Genomic DNA, 17,366 nt, shown 5'->3' with positions numbered 1-17,366 from the left:
TTGTTATTCCTCTTCAGAAGTGTTAACAAGTATTTCCGTCCTAAAAATAAATTAATGAATTCAGGGTATTGTTTTTGTCAGGCTTAAAAGAGATATTTTGCCTGTGGCAAGTTCAGTTCTTCTCGCTAAAAGCTGTAACTTGGTAGCTGGTGCCTATGCTAGTGACTTGCCCTCTTCATAAATTTCGCTTTTTTTCAGTTTCCTTTTATATGCAGATGAATTCTTCATCTGTCCACAGACAGGCAGAGCACTCACGTCAATTACAGCAGCAAAAATATCAGTACCGTTTTCCGGAGAAGCCGGCAGTCCAATCTTAACTTACAAATTGCCTTTAAAAATCATAATATGTGTGCTTCTCTTTATCTTTCAGGGTGTTGTATGTACATTTTGAACAACAGCTAGTATTTTGTTAATCATTCATGAAGTTAGGGCCTTCCTGACATGTATCTTTTGAAAAACTTGTGCAATTGTACTTAAAGCATGTAACTAAATGATCAAAATACATTTTACACTCTCAATACTTTTCTGTAGTTTGCTCACCGGGTGTATTATTTTAATGAAACTTCTCAAAAAATTATTTAACAATCTTCTGAATGATTAACAATTGAGTTTTTCTGAGAACCCTTCTTTACATGAAGTCGTGGGTTACTTACCCTATGAGCACCCCCTCCACAGACAAAGTATTTTATGACCAGAGGGGGCAGGATTAAAATCTAAACCTCTGGCAGTTACAGTTCTTCCCTGCACCCCCCCATGGCTCTTCCAACTGCCAGCTGATTACAATCAGTACGAATTATTTATTAAAAGCCTCTTGAATCTTTTCCATGGATAATATAATAAATTCGAGTAACAGTATAAAACCAAGATACTTGATAATTTTTACAAAACATAAATTCATATCCGAGAAAGTGAACTTTGGTGCTACTTGAATACAGCTGCATTTAACTTGGCTTTGCCTTTTACAGGAGAGGAAGGCAGCATTAATGCAACTGAAAACCTATACAAAATGGTCTTAAGGTGTGATAAAATGGGCCAAGAAACAAGTGAAAGGCCAGACAAAATTGAGGAAATGAATACTAAGCAAAGAAAATTCTTTACAGGTAGTGTACTTCTTGCACCTTACCACAGGTGGATGGAGCTTAACGTGAAGATGATATTACCTGTATCTGCTTGCTGTATGTCCATTTCCAGCAGCTTCCTTCTAGCAATTAGGTGATCAAAGGGCCCTAACCTGAGAGTATGTTCCTCTGAGCTCCAGCCATTTTTGAGTTAGTCCTGCCTGCAGGTGCCACGTGAGCCTTCATATTTGTGAACAGCTTTGTTTTAACAAGCTGGAGATCTTGAATCCAGGATGCAAAGGTGATAAGACTTCGTTCCTCACATTAAGTAATGTACTTATAGTGTATGTTAGGTAATATACCGAAGTATTTTTATGCCTGGAATGACTGCAGGTCTCTTTGTCTTATCTATCTCCCCATCGAATTGAAGACTTGTCTTTCAGACTGCGACGGGTTTGGAGTCTTTTGGGCAGGCTCCTCAGGGGTTTTTGGACAACACTGCAGGTCAAGGGAAGGCGAAGTGAACCGCTTTCCTTCCTATTACCTTTTTTCTCTTCTCGGAATAAGAAGCTGACTCCCTGGAATGTAAAAAAACTTTTGCCTTACGAGCTTAACAGGGCTGGGAAAGGCACAGGCTGGGTCTTACCCCTCGCCGGCGGCCATTATTACCTCGGCCTGGGGAGCTGCCGGGCCACGGGCCTCTGCCCGGGGAGGCTGTGGCGAAGCGCACGGCCCGTTATACGAGCTCCGACCAGCACCCGGAGTTACAGCCCCGGAGGCGGGGGAAGAAACCGGCCCCTTACGGCTCCCAGCGCCGCCGCCGCCGCAGCCCGCCCTTGCGGAGCCCGGACGCCAGTTCCTGCCCGCCTTCCGTTTCCGGGAGATGCCACAGCAGAGCGGTGCACGACGGGCCCTGGGGCGGGGCTCCGGAGTGGTCCGTCACCCGGTGACGTCGCCTGGCGTGAGGAAGTGCCCGCTCATTGGCTGGGCTTTCCCCCCCACCTCATTCCCTCCCTGCTCTCCTCCCATTGGGCCCTTCGGCGGAGCCCAGCCAATCGGCGTCCCCAGCCGCGGGAAGGCCCTGCCCCGGGGCAGCCACTCGGGGGTGGAAGTGGCCGCCATGTTGGCGTGAGCGGCGGCCGTTACAGCCGTTAGAGCCGCGCGGGGCGGGCGGCGGCGGCTCCCCGGCGGGGCCGTAGTGGCGGCGGGTGCCCGCGCTGCTGCTGCCGCCGCAGCCGCCGCCTCCGCCCTCTGAATGATGCGGCGGGAGGCGCCGCTGGGCTGGGTGGCAGAAGCAGCGGCGGCCCGGGGCAGCGTCCGGTCGGAGGCGGCGGGGAAGGGCGCGGCGGAGGAGGAGGAGGAGACGGCGGCCGCCCGGTCCCCGGCCCCTCGCGGCGGCCGGGCGAGCGCAGGATGCTGAGAGCCACCCCGCGCCCTGGTCGCGCCGCGGGGAAAGGGCCCCCCCGGGGCTGAACGCGGACTCCCCCGCACCCCTGCACGCTTCCCTCCATCCCCCTTCTCTCTTCCCGCCTCCTTCAGCCCCTCACTCTCTCCTGGCGCCGCCTCCCGGCGGAGCAGCAGCGGCGGCTCCGGGGCTGAGCGGCTCCTCCCCGTCCGGCTCCTCCCGCGGCGGCGCGGGAGCGTGGGGGGCGGCGGAAGATGGCGTGGGTGCTGAAGATGGATGAAGTGATCGAGTCTGGGCTGGTGCACGACTTCGACGCCAGCCTCTCCGGCATCGGGCAGGAGCTGGGAGCCGGTGCCTACAGCATGAGGTAACTCCTCACCTCAGGGGGAGGGAGCGGTGAGTGCCGCGTCCCGACCGGGGCCTCCTCGGGCCGCCCTGCCCTGCCCGCGCCGTTGGGCAGGGAGCGCGGGAAGGAGCTGCTCTCCCCCACGACTTCTTCTCTCTGTATTTTTATCCCTCCGGCTCCTGGAGGCTCTTCCCGAGGAGCGGGACGTGGCGGAGGCCGGCCCGGTGTGGCCGCCTCTTCCCCGGTGTCGGCCGCTGTGCGCTCGGCACGGCGTGAAGGGGCTGCCCCGGCGGGTCTGCCGCCTTGCTCGACCCTGCTGCTGGCGGCCGGCCCTCGGGAAGGGCGGGCTGCTGCCGCTGCTTAGCCTGGGATGCTTTTGCCCTACGCGTGTCGTCTCTACCGTAAAAATGGCATTTTGCTCTCCCTTGGCTGTCGTAATTGGCCCCCGTGTTTCAGAAGAGAATCATCTACTCGGCGAATATAAGCCTGATTCATAATTCTGTAACGTTTAAAAAACGTTCTTTCTCGAGCAAGTAAACGTTGTGGTAGTAAATGGGGTAGTAGTACGGTTGTACTTTAAATGGTCTATTTATTTCTTACTTCTGGGTAGTATGAGCCTTTAGTGACGTTTTTCTTTTTTTTTCTTCTTCTTCTTTTCCTGCTTTGTAGCTCTCTCTGTTCTTAATCAACTTGGCAGTTTCTTTACCTTTTGATGTTTTCTAGGTTTTACAGTAAAAGTGTTTAAGTAGCGTTTGGGTGTGCTCTTTCAAAGTTGAGCTAAAACTGTACCTGTTTGAAATAAGTACATTATCTCAGTTACGGGCAGAATGTGCAGATTCCTGAGCGACTTCCTAGAGTGAAAAAGGGAAACTGCTTTGGAGACACTGGGAGACATTTTAGTCTAGGGTTTTTGACAGGATTAGTCGGTGTTTTGGGAGTCCGGAGAGGTAAAACACTGGCATTTGGTAGTTTTGGTGGCCTAGCCTGTGTGGAAGACGCGTTCTCTCTCAGGGTTTCCTGAAACTTGGAGGCCACCACAAGTTTCAGCTATTATATATATTTTAAGGTAGTACTTCCCAGGTGACATGTTAGAACTGCACTATATTTGCTCGAAGTTATAAATAAAGGTTTCAGATTAATAGAAATGAGAACCCTTTTGCTAGTATTTGGGATTGTGAACTTGGCAGGTTTGTGGTGGGAAATGTATTTGATGGGGATTTTGTTTTGTGTGGAGTTTGATTATTTATTTTTTTAAATAAAAAATAACTTTGAGAACTTTCTAGTTTAGAGAATAAGGTGATTCACCTCTCTTCCTGAGAATACTCCTCATTTTATATTCAGCTTATCTGGATTTTATTCAACTTCTGTCCCATTTCTGTCTTTGTCAAGTGAACATTCGTCCCACAAAGTGGTGTGCCAGTTCTTGTGGGCAACTGTTGGATGGCTTCTCAGCATTCAGCTTCTGGTTATCTTTTCCTTGTGCAAACACCAGTGGATAATGCATATGGTCCTGTCCAAGAACTGTTCTTCCTTCTCTATTGTGATCCAGTTCTTTTTAGGATTAGAAGTCTTGAGTTTTGACTAGGATGGCTTTTTAAAGTCTTTCGTTTCTTTTTATAGACTTGATTTCTCCTCTAGTAATGCACACTGTTTAGTTCCTTGAAACTTTAAGAATTGTAATCTTTACTGTTGTTGGGTAGATTGTTTCTTCTGCTTGTATCATCCTTTTAAGATGGGCAGCAATCCTAAGCGGTTTTTTAGTTACGTATACCTGCATATTAGGGTATTTCGAAGTACCACAAAAAGAGCTGCAGCAGTTAAAAAGCTTTTAAAAAGTATGTTGCATAAGCAAAGCTATACATTAGGCTTAAATTTGGTTGCATACTTTGTGATGAGATGCAAGTATTTTTGGAACACATGCTAATACTATTTGTAACTTTAGTCTCTGAACATATAGTTAAAGGGATCACCTAATTGCAGTTAGTGTTTGCTGGGTTCAGAGTAATGTCAGCAAGTGTGTTAGTTTGTGTATTGCTTAGATTTCTACTTCAGGGAAGTCATGGCCTGTTAAGTGATGTGAGAGGGCAAAACTAAGAAGTGGCGTAGCATGAGGAGTGAAGATACTACTCTGTCACTGTTTTGTGTGCTAGTAGAAGCTAGTTGCTATCCCTTTTCATAAGGAAGTGACAAGTAGAAGAAAAAGAAATATTGTCTGGAGCAGAATGTTGGGAGAGCTCTCCAATCTATATGACCCTGCATTTTGCTATAAAGACCTGCGTATAAACCTTTTGCCTATTAGAGCTGTATATTGTATACTCAATTCTGTGGCCCCTATAGGGTTCTGTAGCTGATGCTTCCTTGAGTTGATGGTCAATGCCCTGGAGTAGAATATGCAGCGTTACTCTTGTGTTTATTCTTATTAAGAAAACTGCTCATGTCCATTGACCAGTAACCGTAGTTTTTTTTAAAAGGAGGCTAACTGGACAAAATTTCTCTGCAGATTCATGTGGTTCAAAATAGTACTCAAAATTTCGTTAAAATCTTGAAACGCAGTTTTTCTGATTGCTGTTCTAACATCTCATGCAATAAGAAACTGCCTATAAGTGCAAAATTCAGTTCAGTTGGTAATAATTAATTGCCAGATGTGTCAAATAACCCCCTCTTGGAAACCTGTATAAAAGCATGGGACCTTTAGTGATAGCGAGTTTTGAGTGTTGCTGTTAACTTCGGTTGGTAATGATAACCATTGTGTAGATTTAAGACTGACTCAGTGATTTTGTACAAATCCATCATAATATCCATTGTAACACATCAAGAATTGTGCAATTTTTATGACTGCTGATCGTTGCTATGAACTGTTAAAAAATGGAGGCTGTATCATTGAAAAGATAAGTTTCAGGAACTGCCTGCCACTTCTCTAGCATAATTCCATTTTTTGTGTAATGAAGTATTTGATTAATGAATTGATTTGAATTAAGTTAAATGAGCATTAATATAAAGACAGATACCTTAATGACTGAATTTTTATGTGTAATTTGGAAGCTTAGAATATGGATTTATTTAAATACTTGCAATTCCAGTGGTATTTGTAGTGCTAAAATTGAAGTCTGTCATTGGGGAACTTGAGGGCTGTTTCACGAGTAGCTATTTGGGTACATATTTCTAGATTAAAACCTGAAGTTTGTTTAGCAAAATTGAAAAAGATGACTCTTGGTTCTGAAATGAGAAAGTGTATATGAAAGACAGTATAAAAATACATCCAGACAATCTTCCATTTTGGTCAAATCAAGTCAGTTTGACTCTGCTGCCTCTCCCAAATGCCTGGAAGCCTCTTTGGAGAATGGAGCTGGCTGCTGCCTTGGTTGCAGAGAACAGAAACCTACTACAGCGAGTCTTGTTTCCTTACTGTGCTGTGGAGAGCCTTGGATGGTGAGGGAACTTTGTGTATCAACTCTGCTCCAAAGTCTACCCTAAAGTAACTCTTCAGGTGGTCTGTTAGGATTTGGGGGACCGTTGTCTTAGAACTTACAGTTTTCTTTTCAGGTAGAGAAGAAAGGGAGGGTGTTTTCTTTTAACGGCTTTTGGGACCCTGACATCCTTTTTTTGGCTTCTGATGAAGCTGATTGGATCGTGACAGTTACCGTCTTAACTTTATAGTTACTTTGCAAAAATAAAAAAATTGAGTTATCTCATGCAGGCCCTGTTTTCCTTGTGGCTGCTGTTACTTTCTGACAGAAATAACTGTTTGGGCCTTCCCTAAGGCCTCCCACGCTTTTGAGACTCTGCTACTGGTTATGTTGTGGCTTTTTTTTTTTTTTAAGAGGAGTGCTTATTTAAGGTGTCCTGAAATTTTTTTCTTTTTCTTTTCTTTCCTTTTTTTTTTAAATGAAGATGTACACAGTATTTTCTGCAGAATACTTTTAAAAACTTCTGTTGCAGTGGTCTGTTCGATTTTTAGTTATTGCACTGTAGAAAAATTAATTTTCACTGATATCTAGACTCTGTAAAACTAAATTTTATGTACTCATTAGAATTAGAACTTGATTCTTTGTGCAGGCACACAAATATGTAAATACCTGTCAGGAAATAGGCATTTGAGGAAAAAGAAAATACACAAACCTAAACCTCCTCACTTTGTTACCACGGATAAAACATCTTGAAAGACAAACCTCATATTCTAGATCACTGATGTTCGTTTTTGTTTTTTTCCCCTTTCCTTCTTCCCAGTTTAATGTGTGAATACGTTTCAAATTTAATTATTAAGGAAACTTAATTCTTAAGGACTGTAATTCTTCAGTTTAATTCTTAAGGAAAAGACCCTTCAGGTTGCGTAACTATCTTCTCTTTTCCCCTCTCACCTCTCATGGTGGATGGATGTGCGGGATTGAGAACAGGGCAGCAAGTTTACCCTCATTTATGCTAGATTTATTACTCCCGCTTAGGAGAAATCTATACTATAGCTGCTGCAAATTAGAGCAGCTGCCTGACCTCCCTGTGTCAGAGGAGTGGATGGAGAGCCAGGGATTTGTAATCATGAATTTTCCGTGGTACCTTCAAGAGCTTAGGAAGACACAAGTTTTGGTGGTGGGATTTTTGTTCCTTCTTTGATTGTTTTTTGCATTTTGTGCCGGACTCCCCGTAAGTTGAGCCCTTTAACGAGCTGATGGGTTGTAGGATTCCCAGGAACAGCATTACATTTGCACACATTTTCTCATTCAGGTTGCAATTCTTGACCACTTCTTCAGAGGAAGTTTGTATTTTTCCCAGCAGCTACTTCCAGGGGTGTCGTCTTGCATCAGTCTTGCTTTTGTGGATGCGGGGAAAGTGTTAGAAGTATCATCTCTCCCATTCCCTTACATTTTCCTGTGGCTTGTTCAAACCTCTTAACAATGCAGAGCTTGTCTTTGAGATCATAACTAATTCAAATACTGCCTGAGAAACATTTTTCTCAAGTTATTTGTTCTTGTAAACCATGCTTTAAAGTTTCAAAAGACCTGCATGTTCTTGGATGCTTTAGTACCCACACCCAAAAGTACACAACCAGAAGACAGATAATGCAGATGATTGATAGAATGTCACTTTGAATTTTCATGACATACTAGTTCCTGTTCTTGTAAGGACAGGAGGGTCTTCATTTATTTTGTGACCCTATTATTATTAGGTATGTTTTGCCTTTTTTTTCTTCCCCAAAATGCTTCAGAAAGTGATGAAAATAGGGCTTTAAATTTGGAAGGAAGGTGATTTTTGTGGCTGACAAACACATTTCACGAGCATGGAAGAAGGATAACGTAAAGTTTTCTTGGTGGTCTTGTATTATGCTCATGTAGGCTGCATAATATAGGGTAGTTTATCATATGTGATCCATCCCACTGGATGCTTTCGTTCAAGTGTTAACATGGACCTTTCTTCCTCTTCTAAGCCTTCCTGCTTTTGTATGGTGAAGTTTCATTTATGCACCACTTCTGTAGCATAGCTAGCTCAGATTGGGTGTTGGTCATGTGTGTAATAAAGACTGTTTCTGTTTTTCTGAGAAATTTTTCTCCTCCGTCTAGGAATAAAGAATACTTTCAGTTGAATGCTTTAGATAACAAATTGTGAGGGACTGAGATAAGACTTTTCTTACTGGAGCTAATAGTTTCAAAAATTTGGAGTTCCTTCCATCCGGAGCCATAAACCCTGATAGATCTGCTTTTTCAAATGATATGAAGAAGTCTTAACAAAAGATGCTACGTCTTCAAACATTGCTGTTTTTTACCTCATCTTGTTTGTAATAGTCCGAAGTTCACTTAAATGAGACAAGTGAAGTAAATTAGTATTTTACTTCACAAGATCAAAAGTTATTAGTGGCAGAAAAAGAAAAGTATCAGTCCCTTAAAGCTCTTTTCTCCTGTAGCCTGAAATAATTACAACAGTAGCTATTTTGGAGAACTTATTTTTCCCTCCATCTGGGCAACTCTGCCAGTGGGTGCTTCAGTTCAGGTAAGAGATTCTTTGCCATGTTAAATAACCTGAGCAAAGTGTCAGTAAAAGTGCCTGTCACTAATCTGCATTGGGCCAGCACAAATCAAATTTCACCAGGTGAGCAGGAAAATGACTAAAGGATGCTGAAGTATACATAAAGGTGGAGGCTCCCAGTGACTTCCTGGGGGGCAGATTAGTTGCCCTGACAGGCCATTGGCTCATTATAAATGTATAAATTGTATCTGGGATCTGAGGAAGAAAAGCAAGAACTGAGAAGGCTGACCTGCCTCCTGTTTTGTTTTGTGTGGGTGTTTTTTTTTTTTTTGGGTGGTGGGGGGGGGGGGTGTCTTATAATAGAATCAGTATAACATTAGAGGTGGTAAAAAGACTGTCACTTAGGATCTCTGTAGTTTTTAGGAACATGATCTACATAATAGCACGTATAAAATGGAGTTTATCACTTACAAGATACTTTTCTTCAGTGTAAGTAAAGAGGACTATTAACAGACTAAATTTCTGGTTCCTACTCTGAATTGTGAGTACACCTGGCATCTTTTCTTCAGCTGTGCTGTGTGAGCGCTGAATTTTATTTGTAGAAAATGCTTGTCACTGTGAAATTAGGATGGTCCCTATTTGAACTAATATAAGAATAAACAACAGGGGATTTGGAACTCAAAGAACTGGGAGGAATGCTCTCTGTATTCTTGTATTTCTCAAAGCTGCACTTTTCTAATGATTTCCAAGGTAAACATAGACATTAGCAATTTACTCCCTGATTCTATTATCCCTATTACTGCCAGTCATGAGGAGGGAAATGGGCTTAACTCGTTATGCCTGCCCTCAAGTTATGTTTGGTAGGATGGTGGTTTCTCCACAGTAGGAATTTTATCAGCTGCTTTTACCATCCTCAGTTGTGTAGCTTTGTGTTGGGCTGTGCTATGAACTGACAGAGATCCCAACATAGCCCAGGAAGATATTTTGTAGAGGGGAAGGGGAGGGAAGGAGCAGCTCACGGGGTAGAAATTCTTTATGCCAGTACTGCCCAGAAGACCTTTTGCATTGCTGAACCATAGGCTCACAGGTATCAAATAAAACTGGTTATCCTCTGTTGCTGTACCATGGTGACTGAAGGATAGACCAGTCGCTTCATAGCAGCTTCCTTGTTGAAAGTCAGAAAAGATAGATGACTTTTTTTTTTAAGAGGAATTCATAGTTGGTTCTAAATCAGTCAACATTTCTTGATCACTGGCACTTTAAAATATTTTATTCATAATTACTGACTCTTTTTAATTGCCTGCAGCTTTTATGTGTTTTTAGATGGGAACAAGTGTATGCTTAAATGTGAATACCCTATTTCATTCTTTGTGAGTGAACAAATCAAAATGTTATTTAAATGGTATTTATTTTAAGACAGTCTAGGAAGGAGTTTTAAATTGCATTGACTTCTTTTTTCCTTTGGAATGGACTAGTACCCAGAAGACTTTCTTTTTTGAGAAAAATGTATGTTTTTATTCGGGAAAATAAAGGAAGATTCTTAGAGTTGCCTCGCGCTGTTTGCTGGAGCATTTTTTTGGAATGGCGGCATTTAAGAACGTGCATTATGCTCTCTATACAATTAAACTGTAGGGTTGAGGAGTTGGATGTCTTTTGTGGGTTTTTTTGTGTTTTTTTTTTTTTTTTCTTTTGCAGTGGCAGTTAGTCATTACCACTTTGTAAGTGTTAGCACAAGCAGGTTTAAAGCTGGCTAAATTTGTCTTCCATTTGTATTTGTTGGCTTCCAATGCCTTGTCTGTTAATTTATCTAGTTCATTAATGACAACACACATTCTTAAGCCAGACCAGATGTATTTTTATCTTTAAATTGTGGGTGGAAAATGAAGGATTGAAAGATATTTTTCATAAATACACAAAAGATTTCTCTTTTTAATCTTGTGTGTTATGTGAAAGCAAGCGCTTAGTCGAGAATTACAGGTTATTTATTTGGTGAGATACGTTGCATGCCTTCTTTGTTGCACTTTGACTATTATGTGTGTATTTTAAACATTGTTATTGTTTCCGTGTTCTTTCCATTTTAAAGTTCCTCTTCATAAAAACACTAACTGGTGTTTTATGTGCCAAAGTGTGTGATGACTGCATGGGTACCTGGTGTAGAAGTCTTCTCTTGGGACGATGCTTCTCTCTGGCTGTCGCAGTGCTCCCTCTTGTGTTGGGCTGCCCTTTTGACTGACATCAAGGCATGAAGCACCTAGCTGTTTCTTCTGAGTCGTCCTCAAGTAGCAGCAGTACACCGATCTATGAAGCTTTTTGTCCTACTTCTGGATAGGATGCTCCTTTTGTCTATATAAGTCAACTGTTTTAACAGTGTCTGCTTCTCATAAGTTGGTATTTCGTGTTATCTTCCTTTGTAACTAGTTGAGTACAGCCTCCTCTGGGCTCTGGTTTGGGGAGCTGGCATCAGAAGTAGCTATGATATGGTTCAGCAGGCTCGTACTGCTTTTTTGGACAGTATCCTGCCGTGTCCTGCTTTCGTGCCTGTTTGTAGCATGTCCTGTGTTTTTTTCCTAGTGGAAAGGAACCTGTATATATGTCTTTTTTTTTTCTTAAATTCTAGTTGTTATTTTTGGGAGAGACTGTACAGTCTCTACAAGGTATAGACAAACTTCTTAAACTTTTCCACTGTTCATAAGTATTTCGTCTTTCAGGTCAATGTATCTTCTTCCAGGTAGCCAGGGGAGTGGAATATGATGTGGCCGGCCTTTACCTTGCTGTATGCGGCACATGCTCTGAAAGAAAAGTTGGGGTGCCCCAGCTGCACCCTCACACCTAATACTTCATAGACCAAGTCTATACTATAGCCTTCTGTGACACAAAAATATTGGCTGTAATTTCACTTTTTAGATTGATTATGATACTTTTTGATTCTTCAGATATGAGCTGGAATTCAAGTGGAATTAGAGTTCTCTGTAGGTGCTCTCAGAAATGAGGAACAGCAAAAAATAATTTTACTTCAAAAATTTTAGGGTACAAAGTGTAAGTAATAGTGCAATACGGATAAGACATAATTCTTTTACAAAATACATTGGATCTGTGATTGTGATCGATGCAAGAGAAACGAAAGATACATGTAGATTTAAAACTGAATCAACAAGTGAGGTGGTGTGAGAAATCTTACTTCAGTTTAGAAACTAATTTTCAAAGAACATGGTTCTGCAGATAAGAATTTCATCACGAACAAAAACTCAGTGCTAGAAAAATGCTGTCTTTGAACAGAACTCTGTAATCTCCCTGAAGTTTTATTTACGAAAGATCATTGTATACAAGGAAAACAAATCTACTGCTAATATGGGATATTTAATTCTGTGGAAAGCAGATGTGTTTGCTGGTTGTGGTGAAGCTGTCTCTCTTAGCTGTGAACAACATGGATTTCTCTCTCTTCTTCAGAGACTTTGCATTTCCAAAGTTTTTCTGGTAGTCTTATGCCTGTAAGTGAAGTGAACCTTGGCATACGCTTTGTTTAACTTGTGTTTTGTGAATCTGCTGCTTGATCATTTTTGTGCTATTCAGTGTGCTAAAGCCTTAAATAAGTGAAGATTGAAAAATCTTCAATGTCAACAGAATTATTAGTTAGATACAATTATACTAAGTGGGGAGAAAGATTTTTACAGTGTAAGTAACTTACTTTCGTGAATACATTATTTTGAAGAGAAAAGCATTGCATGCAATTGCATACGCATTGCTCTCAGCTGCATGCGTATTAGGTGAGCTTGCCTATGTTGACAGGTGAATAGTTAAGAGTAAACTGAGTTTTTTCAGTGAAGAAAAGAACTGAAGATTGAATTTTCAGAGTACTGGCACAACTTTGTTTATTGTCTGCTTTGGTCTCAAGAGCATTGTTTACATATCCTAGCCTAAAATTTTGCTGGAAAATGTTTTGGATTCTGCTCTCATTGGTTTAGCTAATAAACTCAGTGACACAATTCTGTACATATTCTGCTGTGGTTTTTGTAAGTCACTAACTTTTTTTTTCTTTACCTTCAGGCAAAACAGGGCCACCAGTCTCACAAAGTTATTTGTTTGTTCTTTTCAGTGATGTTTTGGCACTGCCTATTTTCAAACAGGAAGATTCCAGCCTTCCACAAGAAAATGAGACCAAACATCCACCCTTCCAGTATGTTATGTGTGCTGCAACATCTCCAGCAGTAAAATTATATGATGAAACTCTTACATACTTGAATCAAGGTTGGTATACCTACATTGCAGGCATAACGATAGTGAATGCAGCTTGTGGTGCAAGTCTAAACCTGGAATTGTATTCCATGTTTTGATACGTGTGGGTACATCCAAAATAAATTCATGTCAAAAATGAGGTTGCATATTAGTCCTGTTCTGTCCAACTTGCAGACTCATAGCTATAGTCTGTCATTGCTTTCCCTTTAGAGCCTGTTTTTTGGTTTTTTTTTCTGCTCTGAGTGTTACCCCTCTCCCTATCTCCCTATCTCCCCCTATAAAATGAAGCTGACAGAGCATTTAGGAGACAAACTTCCGGTAGTTGTAGCTTAAAATACAAGATTAATTTTGCATTCCTGTTTCAATAATAGCAAGTTAATTGGATGATATTTGCATCAGGTACGCACAGACACGCCTAAAAAGTCATAATAAATGGTAAAATGTCAATCCCTAAATAAAAACTGTTTCAAACAGAGGACGCTTTAATTGCTCTCAAATTAGCTATACATATCTACTCAGAATAGTATTATGTTTGAAACATGAGCACAAGTGTAGCTACCTTTGTAGTTACCTTTGGAGTTTGCGTATGTTTCACTATTGTCTGTCTACGTTTATCACGAATTCACTAGATAATTGCTTCACGTGAGTTTTGCTGGTTTTTCCTCATACCCTGTGGTTGATTTGCATGAAATTTGGTTTTCCTTCTACAGAGGGCACTGCCTGTTGGGTAAAACAATCTGAATGTAGTCATTGCCATGTGATAAAACCTTCCTCTCCTCTGGAAATGACATTGGTGTCTTAAGTGTAGTCAGCTAGTATTCTGAACTCAAATAAAACCATTTATCATTTGTTTTGGACCATATCAATGGCTTTGTACACTGCCCCCACCCCCCCGCCTCGACTCTATGATCACTGTTTCTAGATTTAATTTTACTTTTTCTTTTCTTTGTGGACTTCTATCCAAAATATCTCAATAGATAGCACTGTAATTAGAAGACACAGTCCCACAGCACAGTTTGTATGAAAAATAAAAACAATTTAAAAAAAAATCACATTCACCATTTCTTTTCCATCTCCTACCGTGTTTTGGTACAATTAATCTTAGCTTGTGTGCTTCTCTGAGCACTGTACTACTTTAGTGTGCAGCTAAGAGGACACATTAAAATATGTATTGATGAATTTTCATTGGTCTTTGTGAGCTACTTAACTTATTAATTGCTTTACTATGTTATAGAATTTGTATATTTTACATGTGTGTTTTCTTGATAGGATATCCTTTTTGCTCAAGTTGAAAGGCTTCTAGTAGCATGAACTTCTGGTGATGCATTTCATACCTGGAAGTGTTTGACTACGTACTGAGGCCTTAAAATGTGTGAAGCTGATTGTATTTAATTTCATACTGACATGATGACAAAGCATCCTTTTCCGCTTTCTATGTAATAAAGTTGCTAAGTGCTTCATCTTGCAGTATCCAGCTTGTCTATAAATATGCTTTAGATATTACTTGGCTCTTCTACTAATGAGAATAATGGAAGTTCTTTATCAAGATCAACGTGTGATCACATAGTTCAGCTGTGTGCTTCGTTAGGTTTACTTTAGTTTTTACCACTTTTTGTACCCTGAGTGCACTCTTCAGGAGAAAACAGTACAATTGCAGCAGTTATGCTGGACCAGCAAGATGCTTTGCACTGTTTAAAAAAAACTTCCAAATTTTATAAACTTTAAACTCTGTAGAATTATACTTTGTTTTCTTGAGTGCTGGGATCCAGCCTCCCTGACCAAACACAAAGCTTGAAGGTCAGCTCAGTGTGCTGGGGAACCAGCACAAGGCAGCAAGCTGAAGGAAGAAAGTGCTTGCTGTCTCGCTGCTGAGAAGAGCTTGCGTGATACTCACTGAAATAACTGTAAATGTTTCGTCTGCCCTTGAAAATCTGTTTTAATATAAAGATTTCTTTTGCAAAGAAGTTTTGCTGGCTTTCAGTGTCCTAGGTAATTTTATCTGATGTTGAAAGATGAAAGCATTGGTATACCCTTTTTCTAAATAAATATGGAGAAAAACCCACTTGGCCAATTTCTCTGCTGTGATAATACTTCAGACAGAAAGACAATACATTTGCTGCCTAGGTTAAGACTTTTTCCTAAAAAATTCTTTATAAACTGTTAGTGTGTGTGTATATATGTGTGTATGTAAAAAAAAATAATAAATCTTGGGATAGTTTTGAGATATGACATCTTTCATACTGAAGCCAGCATAAAATAAGGATCAGTTTGCCACACTGAGTTGTACTGATAGTGATACAACTGTGTAAAGAGTCGGATTAAGTCCTCTAGAAAGATAGTAATTTTAATCCTGGTCACGTCAGTTATCTGGTTTCTAGTTTGGCCCCGTTATCAGGCAGTGTCTTGCCTTAAATCATTTTCAAGAGGATTGTGAATAGGGAGTACCGTAGAGAGCAAATACCCTCTTTAATTTCATCAGCACTTGTCTTAGTTTACTGGATTGGGAATACCAGATGCAACAGGAACATTTGCCCTGTCTGTTAAGCTATGGTGACGTTTCCTAAGGCAATATTTAAGCAAGCCCTGACTGTACCCTCTGTCAGTAAGTATTTTAATTGGAATAGCTAAGAGCGTCATTCAGAGTTCAGGGAGTGTCTGGATGATGCTTTTAGTCATATGATTTAGTTTTAGGTAGTCCTGTGGGGAGCAGAGAGTTGGACTTGAGCCTTATGGGTCTCTTCCATCTTGAGATATTCTGTGAGCTGATGGAATATTTAAAGTGATTAGGTTTTCAGCTGAAGCTGATTCTAGAAGTTCAGATCTTGGAGTGGTGATGGTTGGTTGTTCAGGGGTTTGCAGGGTTCTTACTAACTGTAAAATCTGTTAAATGAGTCCATTGAGAATGCATATCAGAGGTGTAGGACAATGTTCTGGGTTGGCTGCTGTTCATCTAGATGTATATTGAGTATCAGAAATGGTATGGAAGAGAATTGTTTTTAAAGGGGAAGCATTCTTTAGGTTGGTTTACACAGTGCAGCTGGGCTTGTAGTTCTGTGAATGCAGAGAACTGCTTGGGAGAGATGGGATCCACCTCAGTAAGGGGGGCAAAAGTACCTTTGCCAGTGTGATGGCTGAGCTGGTAAAAGGAGGGCTTGGAAGTAGGAACGACACGGGAGGGAGAGATTTTTCAGCAGCACTGTGAGGGAGTGATGGACGTGGTTGATGACCAAAGGGCCTGGAGTGACGTTCCTGAAAGGGAACGCAAAATCAACAAAAGGAGGCTTAAACAGGCTCACCTCCGGCATTTGGGTGTAAGCAAGTAACTGCCTGTGAAGCACCATTATGATGAAACCCCCAAAACCTTTCTGGGGAATTAGAATGGTGGGGTGCCTCTCTGAAGTGCATGTACATTAATGCAAGCAGCATGGAAAATAAAACATGAGGAATTAAGATATCTGTGTGCAGTTGTAGGGCTGTAATCCTCTTGAGGTTGTGGAGACGTGGAATGGCTTGCACGAGTGCAGTGTTGCAGTGGAGGGATACTGGCTCTTTAGGAAAGGCAGAGCAAGGCGATAAAGAAGGGGGAATTGCCCTTTATGTGGGAGAACAGCTGGAATGCCTGGAGCTATGCCTAGGGATGGGCGATGAGCCAACTGAGAGTTTATGGGTAAGGATTAAAGAGCAGAACAATATGGGCGACATTTTAATGGGTGTCTGCTATAGGCCACCTGACCAGGAAGAACAAGCAGACGAGGCCTTCTGTGAACAGCTAGGAGTAGCCTCATGTTCACAGGCTATGGTTCTTATAGGAGGACTTCAGCCACCCTGATGTCTCCTGGAGGGACAGCACAGCAGGGCATGAGCAATCTGGGTTTCCTGGAGAGCATTGACAACTTCCTGACCCAAGTGATAGAGGAGCCAGTCAGGAGAGGTGCTCCACTATACCTCATACAACAAGGGCTCAATGGGGATGTGAATGTCGAAGGCTTGCCATGAGATGATGAAGTTCAGGATCCTGAGATGAGGAAGCACGGCAGAGAGCAAGATCACATCACTGGATTTCAGGAGAGCAGACTCTGGCCTCTTCAGTGATCTTGGTAGAGTCCCATGGGATAAGGCCCTGGAGGGAAGAGGGGCTCAAGAAAACTGGTTAATATTCAAGGATCGCTGCCTCCAGCCTCGAGCAGTGGATCCTAGTGAGGAGCAAGTCAGGCAAAAATGGTAGGAAGCTTGCATGGATGAGCAAGGAGCTCCTGGTAAAACTCTTAACACAAAAAGTAGCCAAACAGAAGGTGGAAGCAGGGACTGGTAACCTGGGAGGAATGCTTGGGCACTGTCCAAGCATGCAGAGATGCAGTCAGGAAAGCTA

At 41.8% G+C, this 17,366-nt stretch overlaps 1 protein-coding gene across 4 annotated transcripts in view; it reads left to right on the top strand.

The window, feature by feature from the left end:
• Window positions 1-2,501: 2,501 nt before the first annotated feature.
• UBP1 (upstream binding protein 1) overlaps window positions 2,502-17,366 on the top strand; it is a 39,745-nt gene continuing 24,880 nt past the window's right edge. For all 4 annotated transcript variants that reach the window (XM_074575341.1, XM_074575340.1, XM_074575339.1 and 1 more), the window contains exons 1-2: window positions 2,502-2,830; window positions 12,858-13,009. In XM_074575341.1, the coding sequence (XP_074431442.1) occupies window positions 2,718-2,830; window positions 12,858-13,009 (265 nt within the window). In that variant the 5' untranslated portion in view covers window positions 2,502-2,717. The remainder of the gene's footprint in view (window positions 2,831-12,857; window positions 13,010-17,366) is intronic.

This window comes from Larus michahellis, chromosome 2, assembly GCF_964199755.1.
Source record: "Larus michahellis chromosome 2, bLarMic1.1, whole genome shotgun sequence".
NCBI classification, from domain to species: Eukaryota; Metazoa; Chordata; class Aves; order Charadriiformes; family Laridae; genus Larus; species Larus michahellis.
Note: the sequence above shows the minus strand (reverse complement) of the source record. Positions and strands in the feature narration are given on the sequence as shown.